Source organism: Gossypium hirsutum, chromosome A08, assembly GCF_007990345.1.
Source record: "Gossypium hirsutum isolate 1008001.06 chromosome A08, Gossypium_hirsutum_v2.1, whole genome shotgun sequence".
NCBI classification, from domain to species: Eukaryota; Viridiplantae; Streptophyta; class Magnoliopsida; order Malvales; family Malvaceae; genus Gossypium; species Gossypium hirsutum.
The window spans coordinates 121,829,069-121,844,045 of record NC_053431.1 but is presented as its reverse complement, the minus strand read 5'-3'; the positions used below and the strand labels follow the sequence as shown (position 1 = coordinate 121,844,045).

General features: G+C 36.1%; 2 protein-coding genes across 2 annotated transcripts; one reads left to right on the top strand and one right to left on the bottom strand.

The window, feature by feature from the left end:
* Window positions 1–6,649: 6,649 nt before the first annotated feature.
* On the top strand, window positions 6,650–7,623 carry LOC107893805 (uncharacterized). Its single transcript, XM_016818899.2, has one exon. It carries the CDS (start codon window positions 6,982–6,984, stop codon window positions 7,498–7,500), a length of 519 nt encoding a protein of 172 aa, XP_016674388.1. The 5' UTR covers window positions 6,650–6,981; the 3' UTR covers window positions 7,501–7,623.
* A 3,854-nt stretch (window positions 7,624–11,477) lies between these two features.
* On the bottom strand, window positions 11,478–14,532 carry LOC107893785 (uncharacterized). Its single transcript, XM_016818879.2, has 6 exons — window positions 13,858–14,532; window positions 13,447–13,741; window positions 13,208–13,344; window positions 13,041–13,116; window positions 11,847–12,946; window positions 11,478–11,606 (listed from the first exon to the last, which is right to left on the bottom strand). Exons 1-5 carry the CDS (start codon window positions 14,374–14,376, stop codon window positions 11,880–11,882), a joined length of 2,094 nt encoding a protein of 697 aa, XP_016674368.2. The 5' UTR covers window positions 14,377–14,532; the 3' UTR covers window positions 11,478–11,606; window positions 11,847–11,879.
* Between the last annotated feature and the right edge of the window lie 445 nt (window positions 14,533–14,977).

The window sequence follows — 14,977 nt, the reverse complement described above, 5'->3', positions numbered from 1 at the left end:
TGCAAATATCAAATGAGTAAAAAAAAGTAGAAATTTAATTGATTTTTGAAAAAAATATAATTAGAGTACATTTATTAATTATAACAAAACTTTCAGCGCCATTTATTAATTATATCAATTTTAATTATAAAAAATTAAAAATTTCAGCGCTGCCCAATATTACTAGGTTTTATATATTGGTAATCAAGTACCAAAAATAGGCAACTAGTTCCACTTCTATTGGTAATCAAGGGGAACCTAATTTTTTTTTAAGTCTTACATATTTTTATGAGAATTAAAATATAATTGTATTATATATTTTTTCAATTTTTGGAATGATTAAATTAAAATTTTATCATTTTAAGAGAATTAAATTCTAATTTTACCATTTATTAACATAAAATTTTATAAATTTTTTAGAGTTAAAAATATAGTTTTATATTTTAGGAGAGATAAGACCATCGTTTGCCCCTATCTTCGCCCCTGTTGGTAATAATAAGAAAAAAAAATTATGATGTCTCTTAAAATAAACTTTGTGATCAATTTTACAAAACATCTTCAAATCAAATTTACATTATGAGTTACATATTTTTGCGAAGACCTATGGATAGGTCTAGTGGTGAGTAATGCATTTTTTAAGCAAATGTGTTATATAGATTTTTGTACTAAAAGTTAAATTATATTTTTATCCTTTTCTACTTAAAATGAGTAAATTAATTTTTATATATTGATGCAATAACCAGACAGGAACACATGTCTGTATCACGTATACTGGCATATGGAGACCAAATTTTTAATAATAAAAATAGATCGTAACAATATCCGTTTCTTTTTTGATCTAATATAAAAAGACAAATTTTTACCCATTTTTTGAATAAAGAGAGTAAAATGCAATCTAACTCTTAATACAGGTGATCTATGATGATTTTACCTTTTTTTTTTGCTTATGGAATATGGGAACTACTGCTTCTTTCATGACCAATGCCAAAAGAGATCAAGCATGATGAATCCTTTCCAAAACAGTTACAGCTGTGAAATGGGCCATAATATCAATATAAAAGCTGCAAACTCCGACCAGTTCATGACTGCAGGCTCAATGTAAAGGGAGGATAGGCCGTTTTTCATTTGGGTGAAGATGACATGGAAACACACTTGGGGGGATTTGGGTGAAGATGAAACCGACCCTACTCTTTGTATTCAATACAATGACCTGTTTTGTACAAAGCAAGGACAGGCAAAGGGGCCCTGGTGGACCTCCCATCTCTGGCCACCATGCATTGCATTCCCATAACTAGTAGGCTCTGACTCACAGTGGCAGATCAGCAAAATATTAAAGGCTGCTCCTTCCCCTAATTCAGAGGTAGTAAATTAGTTATAGAAACTAGCTACAGTGATCTGCTTTCAAGTGTTTGTAGGATGATGATATGTAGTCTCTCGTTTCATTTTTTACTTTTAGCAATCAGTACTGCACTATCTGTTTCAAGTATAAAAGAAGAAAAGAGAGTAAGAAACCAAGAATTGAGTTATGAAAGTATAAAAATCCCATCTGTTTGTGGTTCATCTGTTTATCACATCAATAAATGGATTCCCCCTCCCACCTAAACTACTGTCACAACGGCATTTTGTCAACACCCTTTTTCTTTTAAAACACCCCACCGTTCCCTTACCCTTATCATCACCCTACAATAAACGTCCAACTGTATCATAAATGCTAATAAAGGTGGCTAGGTGCAATCTCATGCCCTCGTCTCTTCACCAAATTACTCGCCTAACTGTTGTGTTGTTACTTCACCTAAAAGGAGGCTGGCTACACCTAAACCCCAGCCTTGGTATGTGCATGTGCATGCTACAATGGCATTATGGAAATATTTCCCCTCCCACGAGGGTCGATAAATAGCTTCACTACTATATCATCGCCACTCTCCTTGGGCCTCAGCATCAATTCCAAGTTTTAGAAAAAAAAAAGATGTCTCTAGTGACTGAAGAGATCAAAGCTAGCGCTTCTGTTGGAACAATGGCAGCAGCAACAAAGAGATTTGCAAGCAGAAGCAAGAGTAATCGAAGCAGAAAAAAGAAAACAAGCAGAGCAGCAAGCAAGAAACTTGAATGTACAGCAAGAATTGTAACTGAACATTGACATTTTTTTCATTCAAAATTTGAAATAAAAAGGAGTTACAATTTGTTCATTTGACAGTTACCTACTAATCTAACTGCCTCCACTAATTTACAACCAATGTAAGTTAAAGTCAAATACAAAATGAGCTGCCATATCAGCTTTTACATCAGCTATCTAATCACTAACTTAATCCTGCTAACTATTAAAGCTAGTTACAATTAAACTGAACTAAATTACATCAAAACAAAACAGCAATGTCAGTTGCTTCATTTGGTCCAAAAACCATTCGTGCGCGCCAAGCAAAATGAGCTGAGCTTGATAGCTGCTGGTCTCGACAGTAGCATGCTTCTGGCTCCATGTTGCATTGCAGTTCAGCTTTCAACACTCCTCCTTGAACTGTATGCAACACATTCCAATTGCACTTCTCAAAGATTCAAATCGAGCAGCCCCTAAAGGCTTGGTCATTATGTCAGCCAATTGTGCCCCTGAGCTGCAATGCACAAGGCTGACTTCCTTTGCTTGTTCAGCCTCTCTAACAAAATGCAGTTTGATTTTAAAATGCTTAGTCTTACCATGGAACACAGAGTTCTTGGCTATCGCAACTGCAGACTGATTATCCACCCAAATTTCAGTTGCTTCATCTTGAGTTTCATTAAGGTCATGAAGCAGCTTCCTTAGCCAAATGGCCTGATTAACTGTTCCTGCTGCAGCAATGTACTCTGCTTCAGCTGTGGACTGAGCAACAGTTTGTTGCTTCTTTGAACTCCAGCAAAACATGCCCGATCCAAGTGTGAAGAAGTATCCAAAGGTACTCTTCATGTCATCGAGGGATCCTGCCCAATCACTATCAGAGTAACCTTCTAATTTCAGTTCCTTCCCACTTTCAAACATTACACCAAAGTTAGCTGTGCCTTTGATGTATCTAAGGACCCTTTTTGCAGCTTTCAAATGTGCCTCATTGCAACAATGCATGAATCTCGATAACAGGCTAACACCAAACATGATGTCTGGCCTGGTTGCTGTTAGATACAACAGACAACCAACTAGGCTTCGATAATGCCTCTCATTAACCCTTTGCTGATCACCATTGCTGGTTAATTTTTCACCCTGTGCCACTGGTGTACTTACTGCTTTACAATTTTGCATGCAAAATTTGCCAAGAATCTTCAAGGCAAATGTTTGTTGGCTGATGAATATGCCCCGATCAGACTGGTGAACTTCTATGCCAAGGAAGTAAGTCATGACCCCTAAATCTGTCATCTCAAACACTTGCTGCATTTGAATCTTGAACTCTTCAATGAGCTCAACTTTGCTCCCTGTCACTAACAAGTCATCCACATACAAGGAGACAATCAGCAAGGTTTCAAATTCTGACCTCTTAACATACAGAGTAGGTTCACTAAGGCTCTTCACAAATCCAAGCTTGGTCATATAAGCATCAACTCTGTCATACCAGGCCCTTGGTGCCTGTTTCAGGCCATAGAGGGCCTTTCTTAACTTGTACACTTTGGCTTCATGTCCAGCAACTTCAAAACCTTCAGGTTGCTCAATGAAGATCTCCTCCTTGAGAAAACCATTCAGGAATGCAAATTTGACATCCAATTGGTGAACTTTCCACTGCTTCTGAGCTGCTAAAGCAAACAGTAGCTTGATTGTGTCCAGTCTTGCCACTGGAGCAAAAGTCTCCAAGAAGTCCACCCCATACTGCTGACTGTAACCCTTCACCACAAGCTTGGCCTTGTGCTTGTTCAGTGAGCCATCAGCATTGTACTTGGTTCGGTACACCCATTTAACCCTAATAACCTTCTTATTTTCTGGTCTGCTCACCAACTCCCATGTTTCATTTTTATTGATCATTTCCAGCTCATCTTCCATAGCTTCCATCCAGCTTCTGTCCTTGGCAGCCTCTTCAAAGTCTGAGGGTTCAATCACAGCAACATTGCACCTCTGATAGACATCAGCCAAAGTTCTGGTGCCCCTCACTGGTGTGTCATCTACAGCATCTTCACTTGGTTCCTCTTCTGTAGGCTCAGCAACCAAGTCCAACTGATCCATTTCAAACATGTTAGCTTCAACACTATTCCAATTCCATACCTTTTCTTCATCAAATTTTACATCCCTGCTGACTAAGACTTTCTTTGCTATAGGATCATAAACTCTATAGCCCTTCTTGTTGCTGCTATAGCCAACAAAGATTCCTGGAGTGGCCCTGCTCTCGAGCTTGGTTCTCTTTTCCACTGAAACAAGAGCATAACACACACAACCAAACACTTTCAAGTGTGTTACTACAGGTTTAACTCTATGCCAAGCCTCATAAGGAGTCTTATCCTTGACTGCTCTAGTTGGCAGTCTATTGAGCAGATACACTGAGGTGTTAACTGCCTCAGCCCAAAACTGACTTGGAAGCTTGCCTTGAAACAAGAGGCACCTGGCTATGTTCAGCACAGTCCTATTCTTCCTCTCACAGACTCCATTCTGTTGAGGAGTATAGACTGTTGTGAGCTGATGATGAATCCCATCACTGTCACAAAGCTTTTGAAATCTCTCAGACACATATTCAGAGCCATTATCAGTCCTCAAAGCTCTAATTTTGCAGCCTGACTGATTTTCAGCATAAGCCTTGAATTTACAGAAGGCTTCAAACACTTCTGACTTTTGCCTCAAGAAGTAGACCCAGCACAACCTTGTTAAATCATCTATAAACAGGGCAAAGTACCTGTTCTCACTGATTGAAGGTGTTCTCATAGGACCACAAACATCAGAGTGCACCAATTCGAGCTTGTTTTGAGCTCTCCAAGCACTGTCAGTAGGAAAAGGCAGTCTAACCTGCTTACCAAGCTGACAAACCTCACAAACATTCCCACTAACCTCAACTTTTGAAATGCAATCAACCAAATTCAGCCTATGTAGCAGATCAAGCGATCTGAAATTGGCATGGCCTAGTCTCCTATGCCACAAGTCAGTGCTGTCAGCAAGGCTGGTGTATGCCTTTCTTTCTACTTGGCTAACATCCAGCATGAAGCATCTATCGGTCATGGAGACTGAGATTAACTCCAGACCATTCATGTCTTGAACAGTACAGCAACCATCCTTAAAAACCAATGTATAGCCCTTTTCAACTAATTGGCCTACACTAAGCAAATTCTGGTCTAAGTCAGGTACAAAAAGCACATCTGAGATCAGCTTGTTACCTGAACCAGTGCTAACCAGCACACTGCCCTTGCCCTTAGCCTTAATGAGCTTGCTATCTCCAATTCTGATCCTAGAGTGGAAGCTTCTGTCTAAGCCCTTGAACAACTTCTCATCTGCTGCCATATGGTGTGAGCAGCCACTGTCTAGTAGCCAATCATTGCTGGTTTTTGTTGTGCCAACAAAACAGGTTGCTGTAAACACATGCTCCTCCTGAGCTTGCATGTCCTCAGCTGGTCTAGCTTGTTGTAGAGTAGCCTCCCTTGGTTTGCCTTTGCACACCTTCTCTACATGACCAAACTGTTTGCACTTTCTGCACTGAATATCTGGCCTAAACCAGCAATATTTTTCTGAATGTGTTGTCTTCTTGCAGTGAACACATGGTGGAAACACCCTTTTTGCTTCATCTCTTCCTGACTTGGCCTTTCTATTGTGCCAAGGCTTCTTGCCTTTTGCACTCATACTTGAGCCTTCACTGGCTTTAGCCTGGAAAGCAGCTTCAGGATTCTCCTCCTGCCTATTTGCCCTCCTTTGCTCAAGTGCATACAGGGAGTTTATTAGCTCAGACAATGAAATGGCTGATAAGTCCCTCGAGTCCTCAAGTGAAGATATTTTAGGCTCAAATTTCTCAGGGAGAGTTGTAATAACCTTTTCAACAACTCTGCTCTCTGTGAAGTCCACTCCTAGGAGCCTAATGCTGTTGACAATGGCCATTATCCTGTCTGAGTACTGCTTGATGGTCTCAGACTCCTTCATCCTCAAATTTTCAAAATCTCTCCTGAGGTTGATCACTTGCTGTTGCCTTGTCTTGTCAGTCCCCATGAACTCCTCCTTCAGCTTCTCCCAGGCCTGTTTTGGTGAGTCACAGGCCATGATGCGAGTGAATATCACATCAGAGACTCCATTTTGCAAGCAGGCCATAACCTTATGCTTCTTGGCTCGCTCCTCAGCATGCTGCCTCATCTGTGCAATGGTGGGATTGGCTCTCAATGGAGGTGGTTCAGCATCATTCTCAATCACACTCCAAAGATCGTGTGCCTGAAGATAAGTCTTCATTTTAACTATCCAAATGTGATAGTTTTCTCCAGTGAACACTGGTGGAGGTGGTGGAGTGAAACTCATCTTGCTAGACTGAGTTTAAGTGCTTCAATCCTTTTTAGTTTTAAGCTTTGCTGTAGATTTTAAATTGAAATCAACAGAATGCAAGCAAAGGCCCCTCAAAGACTCGGGCTCTGATACCATTTGTTGGAACAATGGCAGCAGCAACAAAGAGATTTGCAAGCAGAAGCAAGAGTAATCGAAGCAGAAAAAAGAAAACAAGCAGAGCAGCAAGCAAGAAACTTGAATGTACAGTAAGAATTGTAACTGAACATTGACATTTTTTTCATTCAAAATTTGAAATAAAAAGGAGTTACAATTTGTTCATTTGACAGTTACCTACTAATCTAACTGCCTCCACTAATTTACAACCAATGTAAGTTAAAGTCAAATACAAAATGAGCTGCCATATCAGCTTTTACATCAGCTATCTAATCACTAACTTAATCCTGCTAACTATTAAAGCTAGTTACAATTAAACTGAACTAAATTACATCAAAACAAAACAGCAATGTCAGTTGCTTCATTTGGTCCAAAAACCATTCGTGCGCGCCAAGCAAAATGAGCTGAGCTTGATAGCTGCTGGTCTCGACAGTAGCATGCTTCTGGCTCCATGTTGCATTGCAGTTCAGCTTTCAACAGCTTCAGAAATTTACCATGGAGATGAGATATGTCAAGAGAAATCAAAGTTTCTGCTGGAGGAAATGGGCATGCCCAGAGGACTTTTGCCCCTCAAAGGCATTGAAGAATGTGGGTATGTGAAGGACACTGGTTTCGTGTGGCTGAAACAAAAGAAGAGCATAACCCACAAGTTTGACAAGATTGGTAAGCTTGTTTCCTATGCAACTGAAGTCACAGCTGTGGTTGAGAAAAACAAGATCAAGAAGCTCACTGGGGTGAAGACCAAAGAGCTTCTGGTTTGGATCACACTCAGTGATATCTATGTTGATGATCCACCAACTGGGAATATCACTTTCAAGACACCTGCTGGGCTGTTCAGAACTTTCCCTGTATCAGCGTTTGAGATTGAAGGTGAAGTTAACGGTGCTGTTAAGGACAAGAAAGAAGAAAAGGATAATGTGAAGCCTGCTGCTGTGGAAGCAGTGAAAGAGGTCTAGAGCAGTGAAAGAGGATTTGTGGGGTTGTTTTTGGATTTGCTATCTTTTAACTAGCCTCTCCTATTAATATCATCAATAGCAGCAATCAATAAAAAATAACAGCATGTTAGTTTACATTCAGAACACTAATGTTGCATCGCATTGCAAGTCAAATTGTATGGACCATATTATATTTTCAGGTACGACCTTGCCCAAGGCTGAGATATCTATACTTGTATGTTGCAAAAACTAGTACTGTGTTTCCTCTTTTTGAGTTAAATCAAAGAGAATAAATAATTTACTACTACTATTGCTGCAACTCTTGGACTTCTTAAGATACTAACCTTTGCTATTGGAATCCATAAATCAAACAATGTGAGGCTCATGTAATATTATTTGGTGAAAGCGACAGCACCATGAAGGCATGAACAGGAAAGGCTAAAACGTGATACTCACTCACCGCCTTAAATGGATCCCTTAATTGCTTAACAAACATCAGCCCAGGCCAGAGATGAATATGCAGGTAGGGGCCTCAAGGCTATGACTCCAACAACAATAGAACAGAATATTAAAGGTGATAATAACAATAATAAGATTTATATTTAATTCATTGTTAATGTATAGGAACAGTGCATTGCCAATTTTAGTTGAAGGGTTAGAGTTTAATTTCCTGTATTTTTTTGAGGGTTTTTAATGAATTGGTAGCATTTGATTGGTTATCACCATATAAATTGATACAATGACAAAGTATCAAATATAAATCCATAACAATACTCACTTATTCAGTTATTTGTATGATCGTAGATAGATAACTCTATTTTAATGCTTTCAACACCTAACTAAATGATTAATTTGAGTCCATTGCAATTTGCAACGATGGCTGCCATAAAAAGTAAATTTTCAACTAAATCATGGAACAAACATAATTGCGACACAAATTTGTATGAGAAAATCGTAAGTGATGTATCACTAATCCTTCACAGAAAAGTTTTTAGGCTAGTTAACTATTCTGGTAAATGTAGGGTCATCCATATTAATGATATTTTAGTAATGTTCTACTCAGTTCAAGTTGCTTATAAGGTAATTACAGTCGAAAAACACTGCCTATGATTACTTACCGAAGTAGTCACCAACACAAGTTGTAATACTAGCCAAAAAGCATAAAAAGAAACCCTCCAATGGTCACACACCTGCTTCATGCTTCGCAATGATCAACCACATTAGTATTACTGCGGCTACTCCACTTACAACCAATAAAAGACATAATTAAAATAGAACTCGGAAGATAACACATACAAGAACGAATCATGATCCAATTTCTTGCACTTTAAAACAAACCCAAAGAAACAATAGAGTTTACCTCTTGTACTTGCTCGGCTTCCTCCAATGGCGGTACTCAAGACCCATTAAGCCACTCTCTATGAAGCCTCAATTTATCTTCTCTAAACTCTAACTGCTCCTTTGACCTTTTATAGTAAACATGAAAGTTCCCTGTCACGTAACAGATCCGGAACAGTAAAAGAACAAGAAGGAAGAAGAAAAGGGAAAGATTGAGAGAGTAAGGAAGAAGAGAATACTGAAATTCTGATTCAAATCTCATAACTGTTTTGTTTTTAGTTACAGGTATATAAGGAAACCAAATAACCTACTAGCAAATAACAGCAACTATAGCCCAAACCAGACCGTTTCAATAAACAATATTTCTTGCAAAACGAATGATTTAAGCTAATGCTAGGGTACGTTTGGTTCACTGTAATGGAATAAGGCTGTAATTGAATAAAGTTGTAATGGAATAAAGTTGTAATCAATAACTCAATTGTTTGGTTGAATGAAATGGAATAAAGCTGTAATAGAATTCTTGTGTTTGGTTGAATAGAATAGCTGTTGTAATAGTATAAGAAAAAAGACTTAAATGACCAAAGTACCCTTAGCAGAGATTTGTTTAGGTAGATGATTATTGTTATTGTTATTAAATTTTAATAAAACTATTTTAAAATATATTTTAACCATATTTTAACATAATTATTACTAAATATAATTTAATAATATTTTTAATATAATTATTATATGAATTAAAAAATCATAATATATAATACTATAAAAATAATATATAATCTACTTTATTATTTTTATACTGCAATACATATTTAATATGTTAAAATATCATTAGTGAAACAAATAATTTAATTATTCTACAATAAAAAAACAAAATATTAGAAGTAATAAATAACTTCAGAATTATATTTCACATCCAAACATAATATTCATATATTAATAAAAAATTACATGATTCCATTAGTTTATATGTCAAAATCCATATGTTATAAAATTTTACAACATAAAAAAGTTACAACGTTGTAATAACATTCCATCATGTCATTATAACATCAAAAAGCTACATAAGTATGCATGACTCTCAAAGCAAATTCCTCCTTTTCACCCAAATAATCACCAATCACGATTTCACTAAGCCCAGCAGTGTTATTCTTCAGAAAAGCAGCCACTTCCTTCGAAGAGTTGCCAACATTTTTGGTATTTATAAGAAACTCGATGCCTTTGAAAGGCTTCCTGTTAAATAATGAGCCACCTTTCTGCATGTGACCCAGTAAAGTTGGTCAGTAAAACTAAGCTTGTAAAGAAAAGGAGAGCTACACATAAAATTAAGCTACATAAAAATACATGAAGAGAAAATAGTAATATGACAAATTATCATGATACATTTAGATAGCCTTCTGTGACAGTTTCAGTACTAGATAAGTAACTGCTACTTGAAGAACCACTCATACTTCTCCCAACATAAAGAGATTACTCACTTGGAGTTCAATCTTGTAAGCCCGGTGTTGCTCAACCGTAGCAGTATCTGACAATTCAAAATTCATTTATGGATGCAACTCACAATCAGGGACAACTCCATCTTATACAATCGAGGTTGAAGGTCTCTCTAATGAAGTGTCACTCTCGAAGCTCCTAGGCAAGTCAAAATCACCTATCTTCAGTTGTTGATCCATCCAAGCTCCCATTGACTTAATGATGCTAACCAAGCACTGCACTAATTCATGTCGGAGAAAAATATCCTGGACTGTAGACAAAGTTGTGGTTGAACCAGATGGTGGCCTTAGAGAAGTCTTTAGGAGGCCATTGACAACCCTGCAAATATCTGATGGAATTATAAGAGTTTTAATACATTGTATAAAGTACGAAACATTAAGAAATAAAACAACATGAGAAATTAAAATATTTGTTTACATTAGAAAGAAGCTAAAGCAAGCTCTGGGAAAATCTCTAAAGACAGATGTTCGGATTAATTTTTATATTGACCTTCATGATTTTTACAAAATTTGAGAGAAAGGTTCCATTTTCATATGAGATTTCACATACAGATTAATTATATGATTTCTAATTCATTTCACTATAGTGCAACAATTAGAAATAAATTAATTATTGTTTTTAAACAGGTATGATCACACGCACATATTAGAAAAATGCTAAAGCATGCTCTGATAGCTCAATTGATAACTGGTACTTGAGTTAATTCCTATATTGACCAACATTCCTCTTTCAAATTTTGAATCAAACTCATAGAAGATTTTACATCTAATGAAGGATACTTCTATGAGAAATTTAACATGATAAACACATTAGAAGATTCCATTGAAACAAATTTTTTTACCTAGATCAGGGATTTAAATTGCGGTCGCGGTTGCGTTTTCGGTCGCGTCGCGTTTGTCGCGGTCGCGGACATAACGGACGCTATTGCGGTCACTGCGGGTATCGCGGTCGTGAATTTTTTTCAAATTCGCACAACTTACTGTAAAACATAGTAATTATAATTATAATTATAAAAAGTCACTTTTAATGATTTTTAGAGTGTTTTCTAACACTTATGAACCTTTATTAATATGACATGAGAACACAACTTTTATAATCATTAATTATTCTTATATTTATTTACGAATTTTCTAAGAATGTTATATTAACTAATAACAAAGTAAAAAAAAGAAATATTAAACATTTATCATATTTAATAAGTTTGAAAGTTTTTATAAATAAAAGAATTGAGAATTCATACATGAGAGATGTCTTCAATATTTCTTGACAGCTTTGAAGATAGTGAAGATATAAATACGCTGCCAAAGGAAAAAAGGAATAGATAAATTAATAAATAGATTCTCATTAATTATTCCTATTTCCTACCACTTATTCTCATCTCATTCTACTTTCATATATAATTTAACATGCTTCGATTCTTCATTATCTTTTCATAAAATATACTTCATTCATTTATCTAAAGATATATATTATTTTAAATGTTTTAATATCATCAAAATTAAGAACAATAACAAAGGATTTCTTTAAAAAAAACATACCTTACAAATAATGATAGTGGCACGATTTAGTTTTCACCAATTAGTGGAATGACGAGGAAGATCAAATCCTTCACCTTCACTTTGGGAGCGTTCTTGACTTGATTCTCTTGGCCTTTGTCCAAAAATATATCCAAAAAAAGCAACATTTTCACCTTGGTTTTCATTCAATTGATATGGAGGATATATTTGAGGAGGAGGATACATGAAAGGTGGAGGTGGGTGATACATTGGTGGAGGAGGATACATTTGAGGCTGGTATGGCACACCATAATTAGGAAATGGTGGATAATAACCATATGGTTGTGGATAACCATGTGAAGGTTGTTCTGGTGGATAAAAACCTTGAGTGCTAGTAGATGAATCACTATACCCAAGGTTACTAGAACTCGATCTCCTACCACTACCAGATGAAGAGCCTATAGAAGTATGCTTCTTGCCTTTTCCCTTTGATGGAGCTCTAGGTTCACTTCTATCTCTCCTAGGTTCAGGAAACATATTTCCATCAAACTCTGATCTGTCACGAAAATGTCCACCAGTGGTACCACCCTCATATTCTCCTCCATACTGACTAGAAGACCTAATTTCACCTCTATCACCACTATATCCGTCATCCTCATCAATTGGACTTAAACCACCACCATCGGGTCCATCGCCACTCTGACTTGGAGTTGAACTAGAACTTGAATGAGACAAAATTTGTTGTTGCGATTGATCAACATCCATTTCATCATCAGAGGTATCCACAGGCAACACACCGGCATTTTCACCATCTAACAATGGATTCTCTTTCTCATGAAGCCATTCTGATAGTGGATCAACATCTTCAAAGATATAATCAAGGCTGATAGGATTAAAACTAACATTTATATCATCAGTGCTCATTCTTTGTTGATGCCTCATCTTAAGCCTCATATTATAATAGGTAAACACTAGTTTTTCAAGTTTTTTATACTTTAACCTATTTCTTGCCTTGGTGTGAATATAACTAAATGTGCTCCAATTTCGTTCGCAATTTGATGCTGAAGTTGTTTGACTAAGCACTTTAATTGCTAATTTTTGTAATTCGGGAACACATGTGCCATATATCATCCACCACTCAGCTGCATAATATTATTTAAATTTCAAAATAACTTTAAAATGTACAATATAATTAAATAATATAAATTAAATTAAATAATTTAATTAACTGTTTACCCGGATTCATTTGCTTCCAAGCTCTTTGTGCTTGTGGAGTACCGAATGTCTCATGTTTATCTCTAAATAATAACAACTGCATAAATAAAAGATAGAGTAAAAATAAAAATAAAAATTCTATTTCAAATTATTTAACTAAGTTACAAATAATAGTAGTTGAATCTAACCTGATTAACCATTCTGACTTGAGTATCCATAGAAGGTTCTAATCTTTCAATTACTGATCGTGTACCTTCTAATGTTTCTATTAATACATTCTCAGAATGCTCCACCCCAAATTGAAATTGAGGGTTGAGAAAATAACCTAAGTATAATTTATAAGAATATCATCAAATAATAATAATCTAAAGCTTAAAATAATAAAATATAAAAATAGTTCTTAATTATATGAAATATTTTATCTTACCAGCTGAATGCAAGTCGGAATGCATAAAATTCCATCTATTGTCAATAATCTTTTCATACTCTGTGAAATATCGACAATTTTGTTGAATTGCTCGTTTAGCCCTATCAATAGACTCATAAATAAAGCCCATCGTTGGTTTTTCATCGCTATCCACAAGTCTCAATACTCTTACTAAGGGCTCATAAACTTTTATGAGGTCATTGGCTTTTTTCCAAAAATCTTTTCCCAAAACAATTTTTTTGGCTTCATAAGCAGGCCCTGACTTTTGCTTTCCCCATTTTGATTCTTTAAATTCCTATATATTCATAAGAAAAATTTTAAAATAATATAATTTAAATTATTTGGAACTAATAAAATCACTAAAGGTTACTATATTTAAGTAATTATATTAACTAATTATAAAATACTGACCTTTGAATTAAACATTTCTCTCAAACCTTGCTTTTGTCTTGTTATCTCTTCAAGTTGAATGAAATGAGTTGCAAATCGAGTAAGAGCGGGTCGAAGTATTTGTTTCCCTTGTGTATACTTCTTCATCAAATCAACAGTCCAAATGTGATTGTATATAAAGCAAGTCACTTTCTTTGCCTCATCTAACACTTTTGCTACACTGGGCTTTTTCCCAATATCTTCAAGGCATAAATCTAAACAGTGAGCTGCACATGAGGTCCAATATAGATGTTGTCTTTTCAACATTAACTTTTTTCCAGCAGCTTTCATTGCTGCCTCATTATCAGTCACTATTTGGACAATGTAATTTTCTCCAATTTCTTCTACAACTGAATCTAACAAACGGTAGTAGAATTCAGCATCTCTACTACGGACACTTGAGACATCTACCGATTTCCAAAAAATGGTTCCTTTACTGCAATAAACAAGGAAATTAATGATGTGCATTTGATTCAAACTGTTGGTCCAACCATCACACATTAGAGTTGCACCCAATTCTTTCCAATGAGTCTTTAGTACATTTACCCAATCATGAACTCGTTGATACTCTGACTCCAAATACACATCTGAAACCTCATAAGGTGTTGGGAGCTTTACACCTTGTCCAACTTCTGTTGCCACTTGAATTAAGTTATACAACCATTGAGAGCTTGCTAATTGAAAAGGAAGTCTTTCATATATTATAAATTTAGATACCGCTTCACCTATCTTCCTTCGAAAACTCTTTAAAAAAGAGTCATTGACCTTTGGTTGCTTTGAACTTTTGCTTCTAACCAATTCAGGTATAGCTCCCCTTAAGGTAAACTCAGACTCACCTAGAATAGATTTACTTGTTCTTTCTCTATTATGTTCTCTAGCTGATCCATGAGAAGATCGCCCTTCTTCATAAATGTTATCCCAACCACCAGTACTTCGTCTGAATTCTTCCCTTCTATGCCACTCGTGTTGTGATTGGATACTTTCTCGAGTTGCTTGCCTTATAGCAGAAACCTCATCAATGAATCCCTCATGCTCATCCTCCTCTTCTGTTAATTGAGATAAGAATTCATCTTTTCTCCTCTTTTTGTCTATTTTCTTTGTG